The 20,808-nt window shown below is 47.1% G+C and overlaps 1 protein-coding gene across 9 annotated transcripts in view; it reads left to right on the plus strand.

Moving 5' to 3' along the window:
* Positions 1 to 20,596, plus strand: part of LOC143829493 (uncharacterized) — a 79,815-nt gene extending 59,219 nt beyond the window's left edge. For all 9 annotated transcript variants that reach the window (XM_077320530.1, XM_077320529.1, XM_077320525.1 and 6 more), the window contains 5 exons: positions 7,957 to 8,053; positions 9,193 to 9,397; positions 11,417 to 12,048; positions 16,688 to 16,833; positions 17,921 to 20,596. In XM_077320530.1, coding sequence (XP_077176645.1) covers positions 7,957 to 8,053; positions 9,193 to 9,397; positions 11,417 to 12,048; positions 16,688 to 16,833; positions 17,921 to 18,716 — 1,876 coding nt within the window. In that variant the 3' untranslated portion in view covers positions 18,717 to 20,596. The remainder of the gene's footprint in view (positions 1 to 7,956; positions 8,054 to 9,192; positions 9,398 to 11,416; positions 12,049 to 16,687; positions 16,834 to 17,920) is intronic.
* Positions 20,597 to 20,808: the final 212 nt, after the last annotated feature.

Genomic DNA, 20,808 nt, shown 5'->3' on the forward strand with positions numbered 1-20,808 from the left:
GCAATGTGGAAATTGACGTTTAGGTGGCTTTTCCCAACTAGGTATGTGGAAATTTTCTTCCATTGAGTTATTCAACTGCTATAGCCTCTTGTGGCGCAGAGTGGTAAGGCAGCAGGCCTGCAGTCTGAAAGCTCTGCCCATGAGGCTGGGAGTTCAATCCCAGCAGCTGGCTCAAGGTTGACTCAGCCTTCCATCCTTCCGAGGTTGGTAAAATGAGTATCCAGCTTGCTGGGGGGTAAAAGGTAATGACTGGGGAAGGCACTGGCAAACCACCCCGTGTTGAGTCTGCCATGAAAACGCTAGAGGGCGTCACCCCAAGGGTCAGACATGACCCAGTGCTTGCACAGGGGATACCTTTACCTTTACCTTATAGACAATGATGTGGTGATGGGGCAAACTGATCCCAAATTGGAAGACCAAGATAAATATCTTCCCTTTTTGAAAAACTAAATGATATGTATAAATCAGGCTTTGGATTTTAGCTGTGATGGCTAATGCTAGGAAGAATTGCCTCCAAGTTAATTGCCTAGTAATTGAGAGGAGAGATTGGATTATTTTCGTCAATCCTGTACTCCTTCACTCAAATGCTTGAGCAAACTGGAGTCACTGGGATTTACTGAATTGTTTCTACAAGCACTTCTTATGGTGTGGTGCCCCTTGTTCATTTTTACTCCTTACTTCTATCACATTAAGAGCCTCTTGTGGCGCAGAGTAGTAAGGCAGCAGACATGCAGTCTGAAGCTCTGCCCATGAGGTTGGGAGTTCAATCCCAGCAGCTGGCTCAAGGTTGACTCAGCCTTCCATCCTTCCGAGGTTGGTAAAATGAGTATCCAGCTTGCTGGGGGGTAAACGGTAATGACTGGAGAAGGCACTGGCAAACCACCCCGTATTGAGTCTGCCATGAAAACGCTAGAGGGCGTCACCTCAAGGGTCAGACATGACTCGGTACTTGCACAGGGGATACCTTTACCTTTTACTATCACATTAACTCTTATCTAGTATAAATAAGCAGATGACTTTGGGGCTGCTACAATTATTAATCTATGAAATCCTTTCAGTGGAAGTGACAAAGGAGTATTTGAGTCATTTTCAGCCCCGCTATGTGACATAGTTGCTCACCAATCAGGAACTCAAGATAAAGGGGTTTGGGAGCATGGAAGCCTAATGGATGACCATATTTCTGATCCTGGGTGTATGAGGCAATCTGAAAGGTATTAGGATGATCTGTGGGAGACAAGGGAAAGTGAGTCCTCAATAGACAGGAAATACCATTGATGAGCCATAGATTGAGATCTGAGGAAATGTGCTTGCACGTGAAAACTTGTATCCAGAATTGAACTTGGTTGGTATTCAAGGTGGCCACTGGACTCAAACTTTGCTTTGGTCCCACATAGAACCTGATAAAGAGGTCTGTGGAACTATTTGCCTCATGTGTCTGTTTGTCCTGAAGGGACATTATAGTACATCAACAACTGCAAAATGTTGGTTGGTTTCATGCTAATCATGTTAGTCATTTAGAGCAATGGTCCCCAACCCCCGGTCCGGGGACCAGTACTGGTCCATGGGTCAGTCGGTACTGGGCCGCAGCTCCTTGTCCTCCTTCCTGGCTGCTGCCTCAGGGGTTGCCCTGCCACTCAGCCGCCAGCTCACCTTTGGTGCTCTCCGGCAGCCACTGTGGCTGGGGCTCTCCCTTGGCGTGGCACTGCACAGCTGCTGCTAGCAGCGCCCCTCAGCAGGCAGTGGGAAGTCAGGGGCGCCAGCAGGAAAGCAAGCGAAGTAGGGGCTCAGGTGACAGCAGTAGACTACCCCCCCCTCCCAGGCCTCAGTAAAATTGTCAAGCATTGACCGGTCCCTGGTGATAAAAAAAGTTGGAGACCACTGATTTAGAGCAGTGGTCCCCAACCTTTCTGAGGCTGGTGACCGGCAGGGCATCGGGCCGCGCCCGCGGGCCGCGCCCGCGCATTGCTCATGCGTGAATGCGCCAAGCGCATGCGCAATGCACGGGCGCGGCCCGTATGGGCGCGGCCCGGCCCTGATTCCCTCTCCCCGCCCTCCCGCAGTAAGAAGCTTCCCGGGCTGCAAGCTTGCGGCCTGGGAAGTTTTTTACTGCGGGGGGCGGGGAGAGGGAGCCGCGGCCCGGCGCCGGTGCCGGGCCGCGGCCCGCAGGTTGGGGACCACTGATTTAGATTATCATCGCCAAGGTTTGTCTGCTCATTTTTATGAACCATACACAATTATTGTAGTCAACTGTTGTATTTCTGTATTTGTGCGTTGGATTTCTGTCTTTTTTTTAGAAGGTAATTTCTGGGGGGGTTTTTTGCAGGGGGGGGAAGCCTGTAATTCTAATGCCATGTGGAGTGCCAAAGCTTCTCAGAGCTATTGACCCGTTAAATTTTCATTCCTTCCTTCTACTTCCAGCATGAGTAGTTATTTTCTGTTCTCTGTAAATTTTGAAAATAATCAGGTCTTAGTCTGCAAGGGTGGAGGGCTTTGTGGTTTGTATAAGCAACTGCTCTTTTTGGAGGGAAACTCCCCTTCTCTTTTTGTAATTGACACTACCATAATATATATTTTAAGAGATTTTGAATAGTGACTTCAGCGGACTATAAGGAACAGTGACTAGAGCAGACCGTATTTTAGGTTTCCACTTCCTGCTTTAGGGAGACAAAAACTTTGGATGCATGAATGACTGGGCATGGTAAGAAAGGTTGCAGTATAGAATTACCCCACAACTTAACCCTACTCCTGTGATTAATACAGAGGGCCAGTGTGGTTAGACAGGTAATGGGGAGACTGGAGTTCAAATATCCATTCTTCCCTCAGGGTGGGTGGGAATCAGGGATAGATAGGTCTTCTTATGAAGTCTAAAGTTCTGTTGAAATTGTGTGTTCTGTCCTTTAGTTTTAACTTCCTTTTTAATAATTCATTGTTGTTTATATGACTTCTGACTTCTGAAAGATGTCAAATCCCGCAGGGCCCACAGCTCACCCGGGAGCACATTCCACCAGGTAGGGGCCAGGACCGAAAAGGCCCTGGCCCTGGTTGAGGCTAGGTGCGCATCCCTGGGGCTGGGAACAACCAATAGGTTTTCTCCTGCAGAGCGTAAGGCCCTGCGGGGAACATAGGGTGGTAGGTGGTCCCGCAGGTATGTGGGGCCAAACCCACATATAGCCTTGAAGGTTAAAACCAGCACCTTGAACTGAATCTGGGTAGCAATGGGCAACCAATGCAACTGCCTCAGCACAGGCTGGATGTGGGTCCTCCAAGGTGTCCCAGTGAGGACCCTAGCAGCTTAATTCTGCACTAGCTGAAGTTTCTGGAGTAAGGACAAGGGTGGGTCCGCGTTGAGCGAGTTACAGTAATCTATTCTGGAGGTGACTGTTGCATGGATCATTGTGGCCAAGTGTTCGGGGGGCAGGTAGGACACTAGTAGCCGGGCCTAGCGAAGATGGAAGAATGCCTGGCCCGCTACTCTTTTGACCTGTGCCTCCATAGTTAGGGAGGCATCAATGGTTACCCCCAAATTCCTGGCTTGGAGCGCGATAGCAAGTTGCACTCCTGCCAAGGTGGGTAAGTGCGCTTCCTGATCCTGCCCCCTACTACCCAGCCACAGGACCTCCGTCTTGGAGAGGTTGAGTTTATATAGCAGTATCCATCATTCTAGTAAATATTGCACCCTCTCAGAATTCCATACACACACACATCTGTTACGATAATAAAAGGTCTAATTACCTTTTGGGCCTCACAGTGACCTTTTGGACCTCACAATTTAAGGGCCAATGAATGCTCCTGTGTGTGTTGTCCTTTTACCTGGGTGGCCGGCCACCCAGTCAGGTTGCGTCACAACTTCACTCACTTTGCCTCACACTACTGACTGAGCTGGCGGGTGCCTGGCGAGTGAGCTGCTAGGGTTGCATGGGGGCCCTTTGGGATGGGCTGGTCTAATACGTTCTCCTCTCTCAGGGCTCTCCTGCCTCAGTTCTGCAAGCACAAACCAGGTCTAAGGGACCATTATACATTGTTGTGCAGATGAAACTGGATGCTGTTGTAGATGTTCTTTTGCCTCCTGTTTCATTTGCACAACAACCCTGTTCAGTAGGCCTAAAGTGTTTCATCTCCACAACAACCTGTATGGGAGGCCTTAACTATTTCTTCTGCACAACAATCCTATCCACCCTCCAATGCAGCCATTTTCACCCGGGAAGCTGATCTTTATAATCTGGAGATGAGCTGTAATTCCAGGAGCTCTTCAGGCCCTACCCGGAGGCTGGTGTCCATAAACCTCAGTGGGGTACAATGCTCCAGAGTCACCCCTCCAAGGTTGTCATTTTGGCCTAGTGAACTGATGTTTATAGTCTAGAGATGAGCAGCAATTCCAGGAGATCTCCAGGCCCCACCTGGAGGTTGGCTGTCCCTGGTCTGGAAATATTCCTTGTGGTTTGGAAGAGGTTCTTAAAATGGAATGCCTCAGATTCCATCCTCCAAGGTAGCCATTTTTGCCTGGAGAGCTGAAACAGCAGTTCTGGAGATGCTGTCCTGGATGGCTGTGTGGGGCACAGACAATCTTCTGCTGGGGCCAAGGCTGCTGCCATATTCGCACCCTCCTATGTGGTGGCTTCGATTCACTCCATGGGAGGGATATTCTTCAGCAGTTTCTCTTATATATTGGGGCCTAGTCTAGCCACTGAGTACATGATTCAGTGGCCTGGCCTCCTTCCCCATGGACTACCCAGCAGCCTTCAGTCATAGGCAGCTGTCTTCTTGTGGGGTGGGGGGTTGCTGGTGATCTCAAGCTAGCCTGGTCATTGGGCAGCCTGAGACCTCTGCCACGCATGAGGCCTTGCACATGTAGTGCCTGTCCTCCCATCAGATGATCCAGAAGCCTTCAGCAATGAGATGGCACGGTTTGCCAAGGATCTAAAGCTTGAACCACCAGCATTACCCTGCCATGAATCATCCAGCAGCCTTGGCCAGAAGCATCTCTGGCTTTATTATATACTAGTAAAAAAGCCCATTGTTTGAAGAAGACAATGGGCGCTAGCAGGTGGGGACCAGAGCGAGCGGCAGGCGAGGGACAGAGCGAGGGACAGGCTACCTGAAAGAGGAGGCGGGCGGCGTCTCCTCTGCATTTTTTTGTTCTTCTGCGGCTTTCCCGGCGGCTCCATTGTGTTCTGGGGCCATGAGGGCAGGGAGCACCCAGCAGCTGCGCTGTGGGCGGCTGCCGGGGCTCCCAGGGCGCCGGCTTGAAGCGGCGAAAGGCTCCTCCAGGGGATTTTTTTTTCTGGTGGCTCTCGTGGGCGTGCCGGCTTGGAGCTGCGAAAGGCTCCTACAGGGTTAATGTATTTCTGCTGGCTCTCTTGGGCGTGCCGGCTTGGAGTTGCGAAAGGCTCCTACAGGAGTTTTTTTTTCTGCTGGGTCTCCTGGGCGGCGGCTTGGAGCTGCGAAGGGCTCCTCCAGGGTTTTTTTTTTTCTGCTGGCTCTCGTGGGCGCCGGCTTAGAGCTGCGAAGGGCTCTTACAGGAGTTTTTTTTTCTGCTGGCTCTCGTGGGCGTGCCGGCTTGGAGCTACGAAAGGCTACCACAGGGTTAATGTTTTTCTGCTGGCTCTCGTGGGCGTGCTGGCTTGGAGCTGCGAAGGGCTCTTACAGGAGTTTTTTTTTCTGCTGGCTCTCGTGGGCGTGCCGGCTTGGAGCTGCGAAAGGCTACCACAGGGTTAATGTTTTTCTGCTGGCTCTCGTGGGCGGCTGCTTAGAGCTGCGAAGGGCTCTTACAGGAGTTTTTTTTTCTGCCGGCTCTCGTGGGCGTGGCGGCTTGGAGCTGCGAAAGGCTCCTACAGGGTTAATGTTTTTCTGCTGGCTCTCGTGGGCGTGCTGGCTTAGAGCTGCGAAGGGCTCCTACAGGAGTTTTTTTTTTCTGCTGGCTCTCCTGGGCGCCGGCTTGGAGCTGCGAAGGGCTCCTACAGGAGTTTGTTTTTGTCTGCTGGCTCTCGTGGGCGCCGGCTTGGAGCTGCGAAAGGCTCCTCTGGGGGTGTTTTTTTTTTCTCTCCAGCTTCTCGGCGGCTGGAGTCTTGTGTTTGCGTCGGCGGCTCCCTTGGGGTCCGGCCTGACGCGGTGAGAGGCGCTTTGCGCCTCTCGCCGTGTCAGGCCGGGAGCAACTGCGAGGCGCGCTGCGCGCGGCTCGCAGTTGCTGGGGCTGGGAATCGGAGGGACCAATCGGCAGGCGCGAAGCGCCTGCCGATTGGTCCCTCCGATTGTCTGTCGTGAGGAAGGGTCCAATCCGGACCCTTCCTCATCACGGACAAAGCCCACCTCAAGGCCCCTTAACGAATTATTTAGTCCGTGGCGCCCGCGGCGCCACGGGCGGTGTACAGATGCTTGGTCTAGTTCCCACTGGTTTGTCACTTCATTCTTATGGGTTTTCTTCTGCATCCCCCTCTCTCCTTTGAGGCCTTGCAGCTAGAGCACACCAACCCAGACCTTACCAGCTGCTATCCTTGTAATGCTTGTATCTTCGATACCTGGCATTACATTTTATGGCATACATGGCCCAGTATTTATCAGCGGTGGCCCTCATGACAAATGAATTTGACACCTCTGCAGCAGTTATTTACTCTTAACTCAGCTCATCCTCTGAAACAACAGTTTTTAAAAATTTATTTACATTACATAAAGCAGTAGTAACTGAAGAGATATTATATGAAGTAATATATTATGGTCCTCCACTGGAAGTTGTCAAACAAGAAATACTTTGTTTTATGAAGTCAGGATTGAATGTCAGTCCATTGTCTGGAACATTATACAATTATCTGTCGCATAAAAGAGATAATTTCAGAATTTTTTTATTCTTAGTGTTATTAACAAGAATGTTTCCAAATTATGAACACTTTCCTGTGGGAATCCCATGTCACAAGTGAGAAAAATATTTGTGTGTGTGTGTTGTGAACATCTACAAAGGCTCTGGAATTACTGCATCCATTCACAATTGCCTGCAAAGTGTAGTGAACATTTTAAAGGCACTGAATGGTATTATTATGCATAGCATTATTATTTCTGCCCTTTTTAATCTTGCTACTCAGTGTGGTCCTGACTCTGAAAGATCCAGCCTCAGATATCTGCTCATCAGTTATGGAGGAACAATTATACATGAGGCTGGATCTTTCAGGGCCTTTCTGTTTATGGAAGAGGGACAATTGTTTGTTTGTTTATCGCTCAATTTATGAAACCTCCCCTTTTGGCCCAGCCATCTTGGGGCGGTGTACATAATAATTAAAAATAACATGGATTAAAATCTAAAATAACATTGGTATCCTTCTAGGCCTCTCCCACATTACCCTCCCTTGTTGATAGTTCCAGATGTTACAGTGGGGAGTGTTATGAAGGGAGGGGTTCCTGGATGTCACTGGTAGCCCAGCCATAACCAAAAGCCTGATGGAAGAGCAGGCCTGCCAGAACTGGGTAAGCTCCAACATGGCCCAGGTCTTCTCCAGGAGCTGTTCATTAATTCTTCTTGTACTTTCTTATATTTTATTGCATTTGTGATAATGGAGAAAAAGGTTCTTTGTGTCTCAGTGAAAAATCACATAGCCAAGAAAAACTAAAGGAATAAAAAATTCTCCCTGTCTAAGTTTAAACTTAAATTAAAATGTTGCTTTTTCCCATTTCCAAGGGCTCTTTTAAAATTGTACCTCTTCCTTGCTGTCTTTGGACTTAGCTCTAGACTTTGGTTGACATAATGTTATATGAACAAAGGAAATGGCCATGTGCCAGTTCAGACCATGGTCCACCTAGTTATAGGTCATCTACATTGACTGGCAGGAGTTTTCAAGGTGTCAGAGAAAGCACTCCTAACTAAATGTACTAGGGACTGAACTTGGAGTATCCTAGATGCAAATATGGTATACCTCCAACCTACAAGCCCTCCTCAGAAACATTAATTAGATATTTTCTTTTTCCATGCAGTTGCATTGCTGAAACTGCCATAGAGTCACCCTCTACAGGACCAAGTGAACTTGAGAAGGCTGGTCTCAGTTTTCTAGAGGACCATCATCAACCCACAGTGAGTTTCGTACCTTGGGATCGAGAAGAGTTTTACAACATTTGGTGCAGGGACTTTACTTACTCTTGCAGTGTATTGCAGCTCTCAGCCATTCTGCATCCCTGTCTCTAGTTCTCAGTCAGTTGTGGCCCTCCTATTTCTGTCCTCTCCGTCTCAGTCTGCTGTCCCCACAGTCACTCTCCCTGGTTCTCAAGAACCTGAGGCATGTCTCCTCTGAGGCTGAAATCTGAATTAAGATTGTTGGGATGAGATCTCATTGAAAACAATGAGATCTCATTGGGATTATCTGCCCTTTCATTTCAACAGACCATAGTCCTAACTCATTTTAAATGAATCAGGCCACCAAATAGAACAGGGGTAGTCAAACTGCGGCCCTCCAGATGTCCATGGACTACAATTCCCAGGAGCCCCCTGCCAGCATTCGCTGGCAGGGGGCTCCTGGGAATTGTAGTCCATGGACATCTGGAGGGCCGCAATTTGACTACCCCTGAAATAGAAGATGGCTTGAAACTTATTTAATTGTCATGACCTTCCTTCCAACTTTGTGAGTTGCATTCTTTTATCAGGGTGCTAGGAGCTGGGTGATAGCTCGCTCTCGGCCCTTGACAGAATTTCAGTTGTCCTCATGATCTGGTTGGAGCCATGCCAGTTAAACCAATTTAAAAGAAACCTCCAGTGCACAGTTTTTTCCCTTCTAAGTCCATTGACTCCCCACTGCCTAGGCTTGCCCTGTCAAAATTGTATATAGACATAGTCAGCCTTCAGAATATACTAGGGGAGGATGAGAAATCCCAATTTCCAGGTGACCAGGTTTAATTCTTCATTCCCACTTGCACAACCTTGTAAAGCAGGGATGTTCCTGTCTAGGTTCCCCCTCTGCATATATGCTTACATCTCACAAACAGCACTATGCATATTTCTCAAACATTACATTTAATATACCATCTCTCTTGTTTTGCCTCTTTAATTCAGTGATTATACCCAAACATTGAAATGACTCCAGGGACAGGGTAGGCTGGGAATGAGGTGGGGTGGGGGTTGTAAGTTGCTACAAAGCACTGAGAGATTGGGCTGAGGATATTTGAGTGCCTCGTATTTTGATGAGTAAAATCCACTCACCCCTTCTGTTTTCTGTCCAGAATTCCGTTCCCAACTGCCACAGATCCAGTTCTGACATTTCCCATGAAACTCCAGACTTCGCTAAAACTCAGCGGGAGTGTCGATTGCGGCCTCATTTCAGCGATCCAATGCCAACAGACGCTGTGAAGAGGAAACAACTGGAGCTGAAGATAGCTGCAGCTGCACGGCACCATGCTCAGAGGCACCGGCAAGAGAGAGAGCATAGTACGATCACTACCTTCTCTTTGAATTGTGCAGGTCTCGGTGAGCCCTTGTTGCTCTTAGACCTGAGCTTTTGAGTTCATATTTGCAGAAAACAAGGCCAAATGTTCCTGTTCACAGAGTAGGTGTTGCAGCCACCAGCCATCTTTCATGCCAGGGTCTCTGTGGGGGAGATGAGGCACAACGCATGCCCCCATGTGCTTGATGCTCCTACAGTTTTAATGGCTAATGACATCCACAAGTCTGGTGGGTCCAAATCTGGCAAATTATGTAGCTGCTCTGATGCACACACAAAGGCATTGTGGTTCCTGGCAAAGGCAGCGATGGGAAATGCAGCTTAGGGCAGTACCTTAAGATCTTCATGTGTCAAGCTCAGGACTGTTACTGATGGCTTCTTGAATAACAGAGTGAGAGGTGAGCAAGACCTGGGACCTTTGTTTGGCAAATGTACTCAGCAGATGGAACCAACAGATGCTCCTGGCCGATTGTTTTCATGGATTCCTAGGATGTGGGAGGAGGAGCATTTAAAGCCCACCTAACTGCAGAGGAGAGCTTCCTTCTGTAGCTGTGGAATTAACGAGCTACCCAAGGAGATCAGGGCCCTGACTGAACTTGCTAAGTTCTGCAGGCCTGTAAGACGGAGCCCTTCTGCCAGGCTTATGGTTGAGGCCAGCCAGATAACTACACCAGAATACCGGGCCTCCCTCCCGTTCCTTTCCCCTTTCTTCCGATGCTTCCTCTCAGTTAACATTGCAGCTGGTTAATTTACCTACCAGCATCAATAGTTGTTGGTGCTGTCAGCAGTTTTATTGTAATTTTAAAGGTTTGGTTTTATTATAATGTAAACTAAATTCTCTTCACTTCCCCGGGACTGCAAGTCCAAGAGAGGTGGAGTAGCGGTTATGAGTGCATACTTCTAATCTGGTGAGCCGGGCTTAATTTCCCACTCCCCCACATGCAGCCAGCTGGGTGACCCTGGGCTTGCCATGGCACTGATAAAATTGTTCTGACAGAGCAGTAATATCAGGGCTCTCTCAGCCTCACCCACCTCACAGGGTGTCTGTTGTGGGGAGAGGAAAGGGAAGGTGCCTGTAAGAAGCTTTGAGCCTCCTTCGGGTAGAGAAAAAGCGGCTTATAAGAACCAACTCTTCTTCTATAGGAATCAAGCAGTAAATTAAAAAATAAATAAAGATGGGTGTTTCTCAAAACAGGAGTTGTGAAACATATGGCCAGTGAGTTTCAGTGGTTCATGTTGTCTAGGCCTGGTCAGGTGACCATGCTGAAGAAGCCCTGGACCACAACCCTGGAGAAGCATCACTGTGACACAGTGGGGGTAAATAGATGGTCGTTCAGACATACATTTCTTCCCCCTACTCTGTGTTTGACAGCAATCTAAGACTCAATGGAGACAAACTGGTAGGAAAATCTTCCCCTCCTGTTATTGCCACTGTCTTCTTAAAATGTGGAGTACAGCATTAGAATGCCACAGCCCCAGCCCATTGGCAGCTAGGTTCTCCCTATCTCTGCTGTCTGGGAAAGCATGCTTACACCCATCAGGGAAAAAACGGGACTAGCCTTTCATTGCTGGAGGAGAGAGGCTGAGATAATTTCTTCTCCCATGTGTCCTGCTCAATCACAAGGAAAGGCCCTCCTGACCAACCCGTCAGTTAAAGCAGCTTGTCTGGTGGGTACATGAAAGAAGGCCTTTTCAGTGGCAGCCCCACAATTAAGGAACAGCCTCCCCAGGGGAATGCACTTGGCCCCCTCACTGTCCATCTTTAGTTCCATTTAGTTCTGTATTTGACTGATTTACTGGCAGCCCTGAATCGTAATTTAAATTTTTGATTTTTACATATTTGATTGTATATGCATTGAAATCCACGCTCAGTTCTGTAAGGCAGAAGGGCTGCTAATAAGCATATTATATCAGTAAAGGAAGGAAAGTAACAGGGGGCTTTCCTCTTAGCACGGTACTGCAAGCAACTGCTTGACAGTGATGTTGACGTCTCTGTTTCTGCTCAGGTCCAGCAATGACAAAAGCCAATGTCAACCACGCGGGCAGCTTCGATGAGAACCAGCGTGTTCTGGGCGGCTCTCTTCGTTCCAAGCACCGCTGGAGCAACATCAGCAGCCTCAGTGCCGACAGCGGCATTGTGGGTGGGAGCGACGAGAGGGACAATGCTGATGCCAGCAGTGGAGGGCCGCCAAGGATGAGATCAGCCGAGATGGAGCGGGCAGACAGCGGCATCAGCCAAGTGCTGACTCGGAAGTGGAGGAGAAGCCAAGTGTCTGAAATGCTGACTTCCCTACAAGCCTGGGAAGCCCACCAGCCGTGCACTGACTGTGGGGGAAGAGATTTCCCCGTGGAAACGGATGTTCAGAACCAGAACAAGAGGCAGGCCAACCTCTGCGAGAAGTGCCTGAAATGCCGGACAGAGCGGAAGGAGTCGGTGCTGGAGTTCGTAAATACCGAAGCCAGTTACGGGGAGGACCTGCGCATCATCAAGGAGGAGTTCTACCTCCCCATGCAGGCCGCTGGACTCCTAACACAGGACCAGCTGCTGGTGGTGTTCAGCAACATACAGGAGTTGATTGACCTCAATGAAAACTTTCTGGAGTACCTGCAGGAAGAAATTGACCAAGCCTTTGAGCAGGTAGAGTGCGTGATCTCCAGCTTCCTCCCCCCCTTATCAAGCACTCAGATTGCACCTAGAAACAAAAGGGCACAAGGGTGATACAACCTCCCAGCATCTTTGTGGCTGATATATTTTGGTCAATTAAAAGTGTCCAGACAGTTTCAAAGGGAGGGTTGTGTTTCGGGCACGGTGACATCAGGGAAGTGTGCCAGTGTTGCTATGAGTGAACGCATGAAATTGGCTTATAAAGGTAAAGGTAAAGGTATCCCCTGTGCAAGCACCGAGTCATGTCTGACCCTTGGGGTGATTCCCTCTAGCGTTTTCATGGCAGACTCAATACGGGGTGTTTTGCCAGTGAAATTGGCTTGTACTGATCATCAATGTATTGAGGTCTGTATTGCCTGCACTAAGAGCCTCTTGTGGCGCAGAGTGGTAAGGCAGCTGTCTGAAAGCTTTGCCCATGAGGCTGGGGGTTCAATCCCAGCAGTTGGCTCAAGGTTGACTCAGCCTTCCATCCTTCCGAGGTCGGTAAAATGAGTACCCAGCTTGCTGGGGGGTGGGTAAGCGGTAATGACTGGGGAAGGCACTGGCAAACCACCCCGTATTGAGTCTGCCATGAAAACGCTGGAGGGCGTCACCCCAAGGGTCAGACATGACTCGGTGCTTGCACAGGGGATACCTTTACCTTTACCTTATTGCCTGCACTGACTGGCAGCAGCACTCCAGGGTCTCAGGCAAAGGATTTCTACATCACCTGTTCTTTTATACTGGAAATGCCAGGAGCTGAACCTGGGACCTTCTGTATGCAAAGCAGATGATCTGTCAGTGGGCCACAGCCTTTCCCAGTGGCATTGTTGCTATGACACAGTTTGTAGCACGAATGGCAAACGCACCATGTCTAATGTCTAGGGAAGGGAATTGAGAGTCGAGGCTTGCACTGCGTTCCTCTAATTCATTCCCTTTGTCCTTCTGAATGTCTCCCAAGCTACCGTTCCTCAGGATTCCATGCTAGCAGTTCCCCTTCCCCGTTTTTCAGCCATGTAAGGAAACCAAATAGGTTTTAGGCATATGTGTGGGCTTGGGTTTAAATTATTTGATGGATTTTTTTGCCACTGTTTTGCCTCTCAGAGGAATTTGGGCTGGATTGGATACATGCAGTCTTCCACATGTTTGCTCTTATCTATAGGTGTCAGCCAGATGTTTAAATGCAAGAAACACAAAACAGACATCTTGAAAATGCATCTTTTCTCCTTTTTGCTCTTGAATGCCCACACTCTGATCCAGGCCAGAGAGGGGATGAGCTTCATGAGAAGCGCAGTGCTGTTTTTACTCCTTCACGCCTTGTTCAAACATCAGGTGTCCTACCTAGACAGGGAGGCCAATCCTCAACAATGAATATTACTAACCTTGTCCTTGGTTAAAGGAGAACAATGCAGGCAGGTGGCCGGTTGGGCTAACACCTGAGCACAGCAAATGGCAGGCACACCTTGTCTTGCACATTAAGTCCATGCTTGGTGAAGGAACAGGGGGGAAATCCTTTCACCGTGAAATTCATTTTTTCAGCAGTGACTAAGGTGGCCTGCAGGAAAACAATTAAAAGCAGCTTTACATGCCAATAATTGCCAGTGGCCAAGAGCATACACGAGGCTAGTTAAATCCCACAGTGTTATTTGAGCTACACTCCAAATGGGCATCCTTTCTTATGCATACGCAAGGTTATTTAATTTGCTGGGACAGCAGTTCTTGATCCTTCATTGTGACAAATGAAGTACTCTGTGCTCTGCAATCAAGCTTTATACCGTTACTGAACTTATGAGAACTGAATGGGAATGAGAACTGATTTTACTGTTTTGAACACTGGGTTGTCATCTTTATTGTTAATCCTCCTGACAGATAGAGAACATGCCAAGCAGATGCTCTGCCCCTGTGCCACAATCCCTCCTGGTTAGAAATCTAACAGCAAGAGGAATTCTGAAAGCCCTTTTCATCTCTCCGCATCACAGAACTAAAGGCAACAGTGTCTAGAACTGACAAAGCTCTCCTGCACTTATCTGCCAGGAGGCTGTATCAACATCAAGGCTGGAGGAGCTTCTCCTGTGCCCATCATTAATAGCAGGACAAGGACAAGTAGCTGCAGCAAGATTGGCGGGGCAGGAAAGCCCTAGCCACATTTAAACAGTCAGAGGTTGGACTAAAAGCTGAGGAGAGAAGGCTAAGATGTTGCAAACTCCTCTCCCCCCCTATGCTGAGATGCATGTGGGGGTTTGGTAAAGAAACAAGGAGACTGAAGGGTGTACCAATCCTGGACTCTGAGGAGGAATCTCATGAACAGCAAATAATTTATTATAATTCAAAATCATATATGCAAACAGAAAATCAGTTTCAGACTTGAAGGTTCAACACGCCAAGCCACTTTTGACAACTACTATACGTTCGGGAGGGGTGTGTCTGAGTGTACTGGTTCAGTTTTGAAAAGTTCAAGCTGTGGATTTAATCCATGCAAGTCCACTCTTGATCTTGAAACCCAGTTCTTAGAAATCTGCCTGTAGACTGAAACCGGTCATTTAAGATGCATAGAATTTTAAATGTATTCCCCACACATATGAACATAAAATGAATGACTAGACCTCTGTGCCACACCACCCTCTGCTGAGGGAAATGGGAATGGCTGTAAATCATTGAGGGGTCTTGTTTGTTTTTTGCCATCAAGTCACAACTGACTTATGGTGACCCTTCATTCATTCATTCATTCATTCACTCACTCACTCACTCACTCTCACTCCTCCTGGCGTCTGCTAGGGAGGCTCAGGGCAGTTCACATAAAATGTAGAGGAGCAATACATCAAACTCAGACCCTGTGGCCTTTTCAAGGCAATGAACCATGTAGGAACCATGGGCTTCCTTGGAGGTCTCTCATCCAAGTAATAACCTGGAATAATTCTGCTTAGCTTCTAGGATCTGATGTGGTCAGGCTAGCCTGAACTATCTAGTTAAGGGCTCCATAGGTATACCTCTATAAGTAAAGCTGCTGTATCTGGAGTGCTGTGGGCATCTCCAAATGTTTATCTCTGAGAGGCGTTCAGTGATGCTGCTAGGGTTGCCAGCTGTAGCAGACACTCCCAACAGGAGAATCTGGGGGATGGATGGGGACAGGCTCTTCAGTGTTCTGAACATCTGTTCTAGTGCAAAACCATTAGTGCCATTAACTCGTTAGGACCAGGGTCTGGGATTCACCCAAAACTTTTGTGATTGAGCCGTAGAGCTATATTGAGAGACTGAGAGATCTGTCTCCCCTAGAGATTTTTAAAACTTGAGTTATTTAATAGTGGGGCTACAGTGAGTCACATTAGGCAATTACGTATATGATTGTTATTTCCAGCTGTTTCAATAGAAAACACATTTCTGGATGTAACTCCTGCCCACCAGAATTGAGATGAAATTCCCTGAGACATATTATTATTATTATTATTATTATTATTATTATTATTATTATTATTATTATTATTATTATTATTAGATTTATTTCCCGCCTCTCCCGACAGGCTCGAGGCGGGTCACAACAACTAACCCCATTAAAATTCCCATTAAAACATCAATCTACTAACATGATGGCTAAAAATCCCATCCCTCCCCCAATTATCAAAGAGGTAAAGAGGAAAGGATAGGGGAGTAGCGTACACTCCAACTCCTAGGGGGGGGGGGGGAGCGATGTCCCTGATTTGCTGACCTCAGCCTCAACCATAGACCTGGTGGAAGAGCTCCGTTTTACAGGCCCTGCGGAAAGCTGACAAATCTTCTCTTCCAAATTTCATATGGATAGGAGAAAGCATCTCTGCTCTACACGGAATTACATTTTTTACTTGCTGAGCAGGCACAGCTCTGAAGAGAGAAAAAAAAACCAGCTTATGCAAACAGAGGACTTGGGTTTATATAGAATCAGGCACTCCTCCCAAATGCAGTGAGAGATGGTACAGTCTTTGGCAGAAAGTGCTGTGCATGGAAATACCAGTTAGAATGATCCTATTGGATGGGAAGATAGTTCAGCGATTCCGGTTGGATAGTGACCCTTCCAGTGGCCTCATTCTTTCCACTGACAGCTCCTTCTGCTATCTGAAACTATGAAACCAGACACTTGCATACTAGAATAACTGTCAGATGGGAAGGTCTGCAGTTGCTTCCAATTGGTGGAAGCAATTTGGTTGGCATTAGAGCTTTATAACCTGGCTCAGGTTATATATGATCAGTAATATTCCAGCAGCCCTTCCTTAATGTTTTCCACTTTTCCCCCATTTTGTCACTTCCTTTTTCTATTATTCCTCCCTTTGAGCATTTTGGCATTCTCACTCTGTGCTGCATCCTTTGAAAAAGAAAAATTGACGTGAGAATGCAGAACATCTGAACAACTTGTTACAGGTTTTTCTCTCCCCTCCCCCCATACTGAAAGAACTCCATTATTTAAGAACTCACATAGGAACTTGTGATCCTTAGAGAATGTGGTGCCAAGGAGCTCGTTGTGGCTGTAATTATTGTGATGTACCTTGATTACCACTTTTAATATATGGACCACTCTGAACTCCCATTAGTATTCAGCTGGTGAATGCCCTCGACTATGTCCCCTTCTCTGGCTGATGAATGTCTCCTGTTGTGTATTTGTCAGGGGGATGATGACCTAATGACAGTGTGCATTGGTGAGATATTCCTGGAGTTTGTCAACATGCTGCCTGCTTTCCAGACCTATTGTCTCCAGCAGTCTTCTTCAGTGAACATGCTCAATGCATTGGAGAAAGAGAAGGAGCTACTCAGGTGAGGAGAGTTCTGAAACTTTGGTAGGTAATATACAGGGGTCATGAGGTTCCACAACAAGCAAGTTTTGGCAGCAAATGTGGTTTGGAATGGGGTGATCTCAGAGTGAAACGGAGCTGGAGTAATCTCTTCTCTGAGTGGAGCTTGTTTAAAAGATGGATCTTGGCTGTGTTCCCTTTTGTGACCCACAAGAAGCACTAGCCCAAGAGTCCCTGCAATCTGAGTAACAGTGAAGTAGTACATCAATATGGTAATTCATTTCTCTGTGTGTGTCCATATTCTGCCCTGGATAGCTCGTGAGTTCAGTCTCGTCAGGTCTCAGAAGCTAAGCAGGGTCAATCCTGGCTAGTACATTGATGGGAGACCTCCAAGGAATACCAGGGGCATGATGTGCAGGCAGGCCATGGCAAGCACCTCTTGCCTTTAAAATCCTGTGGGGTTGCCCTAAGTCAGCTGTGATTTGATAGAACTTTCCACCCCCTCCATAATTGTCAGTGATGTTTTGCTGTTGCATGTGGAATTCTGTATTCGTCTTAACTTCCCCCACCTCTTCAATTGGTCCTTACCCCAGAGACCTCCAGCGTTAATGCATCCCTGGGATGTTTTTCTTCTGTTCTAAGGCACAGGCAAAGAACTATTCAATTCTCTTCCACCCTGGCGTGAGCAGCAGCATTCTGCCAGTGCCATCCCCTTTGTACATATCAGGCATTTCGGTTCCGTACATGAACCAAGACCCTAACAAATGGGGCAACTGGTTGGTGTGTCCTCCATGTTGAGCAGAGGAGGGGATGTAAAACGAAGGAGCTATTTGTGTGGTGGGGGAAAATGGCAATGTGATTGTGCCATCAGCATTGGTTCCATTTGTAATATGTGAATTCTGGAAAATGATGATGATGATGATGATAGAGATTTGAACAAGCCAGATGGAGTGTACAGAAAAACCATCCAGTTGCAGTGGCAACAATCTAGGAAGTCATAACGTAACTAGAGATTATTTTACCTAATAAATACTTACAGACAAGCCCATTAGTTGGCATTTTTCCTCTGCCAGCTTGCTTAAAAAAAAAAATTTTTTAAATCTCTGCAGGATATTCCTCAATGTTTCTCAGAATGACAACACAGCGCTTCGCCGCATGAACCTGAGGTCCTTCCTCATGGCTCCTCTACAGAGAGTCACGAAATATCCACTTCTGTTGAGCCGCATCATCAAATCCACCACTGAGTACCACCCAGATCACAGCAGCCTAAGGGAAGCCAAGAGCCGCATTGAGTCCCACCTGGAGCACATCAACATGAAAACTAAACAGGAAGGAAACTCATGGACGCTGCGTTCATTCCGCCAGGACAGCAAGAAGAACAGGGAAGTAATAAACATCGAAATGCGGGAAACTGCCATCAAGACAGTGGGCTGGTTACGGGAAGAAACCCGCTTCGTTATGGAAGGACCCTTGCAGCTTGCCCAGCCACCTGATGGACAGTGGGTGAAAAAGGGCAGCAAGACCTTAAAATTCCAGAACATGCAAGTGCTCCTCATGGTCAACATCAGGCGGGCATCCGAGTCTAGCTTTGAGCCTGGGGAGCCAGGACCTGTAAAAGATGCAGTACTGGTAGTTATTAGGGACAAGAATAATGGGAAGTTTAGTTTGCTCAGGGAACCCTTGAGACTCAGTAATTGTGTGGTCTCTGTGGATCCTGACTGCGATGATACATTTGAACTTATTGAAATCCGTCGGGAATCTTTTGTGTTCCGTGACGGAGACAAAGCCCGGACTCACCACTGGTTTAGACAGATACGGAGGTATTCACGGGAGCTGGGATCCTGGAAGAAGCGCCGTAATGCCCTACCCAACATCATGATCAGTGCATCCCACAACAGATCTTGAGAGGTGCTCAATTATGAAATGACTTGGCTCAGCTCAGAAATCGCACTAGACCTGCCCATGGCTGAGTTTCATCCTTGAGATAGCTCCAGCTTCTTTCAGCAGAATTCCATCGCTGGACCAAATGGCATCAGAGCTACCTTTGACAACTGAATTTGCTACCAAGAAGGACTAGATAACAGAGTACTATTAAATCAGTGTTTGTCAAAATCTGAGAAACTGCCCCATTTCTGAACTGATGAGCTCTTCCACACACTCCCAACCTAGAAACCTCAATGGGTCCAACAGCCCAGCTCCTGTAACCTCAGTGCCACTTTGTTCCTTGCTGTCATTCCTGTGGACCTATGCACAGAGCTACTTCTCCCGTGGCTACCATTTCTGTTCCTGACTACAGTGTAGCCCCTATTCTGCCAGGAACTCCGCCTTGAGGTAACTTACACCAGTGAGGAACTCAACAGCTCCACTCCTCTCTTTAAGACCATTGGGTTAAAAACTAAAATTCGAAGATCTGAGCCTCTGCATCCCACATTTGTCCTCAGGATTCACAACCTCCCTTTTGAGAAGCATTGTCTGAAGGGGCGATAGTGGGACCCCATAGAAAACAAGCTGCCCTAAGAGGCTGCCATCATGAGAGAGAGCTGGCACACACTACTTGTAATTTATCCAGCTGGTAATAAGGAAAACGCAGTTAGCTGGAAGAGTACATCTAAGAGCTGAACAAAGGGAGAACTACAGTTCTGCCACATGCTAGGCAAAAGCAGATCTTCTCATTCATACTCAGGAGTAAGGGGAGGTTCTTAGGTGGGTGAGTGGCTGGATGTAGCTGCTGGACAACAGGAGTCTTTTGCACATTTGTAAATAGGTAAGAAAGCAGATGATAAAATGTTGTGTGGTCAGTCTAGCAGACCATAGCCTGTGAAGACTTGTGCAAGGGAGGCAGGCCCTTCAGACGCGTGGACTGCTGGGGACATCTTCCCGTATGGCAACAAGGAGGTCTTTGGGAACAAATCACAAGGAGCAGGTCTCTAGAAAGGAAATGTTGAGCTAAAAATTGTGGGGCTAAGAGAAAGCGTGTGAAATGTTTGACTGCATGATTGTACAGGGGAGGGGGGGAAGAATCTTGAGAATATATGGTAGAGGTTTCATTGTGCATATATTATAACAGCATTAGGCAAGGCAACATCCAGGTCCAATTTAAGGCAGTATTAACCTAATAAAGGAGAATGTTTAGATGGTAACATTATCTTCTAATGTCAGCTTGCTCTCCTAGGAAGTTATTTCCTTTAGTAGCTGGTCCTTTTGAGGTGTGTATATTTTATTTTTTGCAGTTTGGCTCTTCCTTTGTCTGCATTTATCCTCAAGCCCAAGAAAGTGCAAGTCTCGTGGCTTGAGTTTTACCTTTTATTGAATGCATGTAATATATAAAACTACAAAGGGAAGCCAGCATTTCTTCAGAGTTCATTCACGCACATTCCAGAATACCCGTAGAATCCTCTGGATAAGCAATACTCTCTCTCTTTCAGGATCACTGGATTTATTTTTTAAAGGTGAAAAATCCACTGTAGAAGTTCACGGAATGTGATGCATCAGAAGTAGTTCTGAACTGTGCTTCTGTTTAACAAGGTTCAATTACCTCTGCTAATTTGTGATTATTTAAATGATGATGATGTAATCTAGTGTATTTCAAATTTTTAATTTAAAAGAAATTCCATTACATTATACTGTAGATTAACAACATAAAATGTTTTAATATTTAATGGTTTCTGAGCTTTGCTTAGATTGGCATACTTCCTGTTTGAACATCAGCATTTAAAAAATGAGACCATGTATGACAGTATCCCACCCACAAGAACAAACTTGCTGTGGACAGTTCTGCACCCTTGGCATTCCACAGCTAAGTGAAAGCATCTTATTAATTCTAGTGGGAGAACAGGATTTAGTGAGGATCATTATCAGTGGCAAACACTTTCTGGTAGCTTCACCATTGGTACTTGGGTCCCCAAAACCAAGTTTTTAAATTTATGAATGTTGCTGATTTACAGTGTTTTGAAAGTAAGGGTCAGGAGTGTCTGATCATTATACAATTATATAAAGC

Source organism: Paroedura picta, chromosome 2 (genome assembly GCF_049243985.1).
Source record: "Paroedura picta isolate Pp20150507F chromosome 2, Ppicta_v3.0, whole genome shotgun sequence".
NCBI classification, from domain to species: Eukaryota; Metazoa; Chordata; class Lepidosauria; order Squamata; family Gekkonidae; genus Paroedura; species Paroedura picta.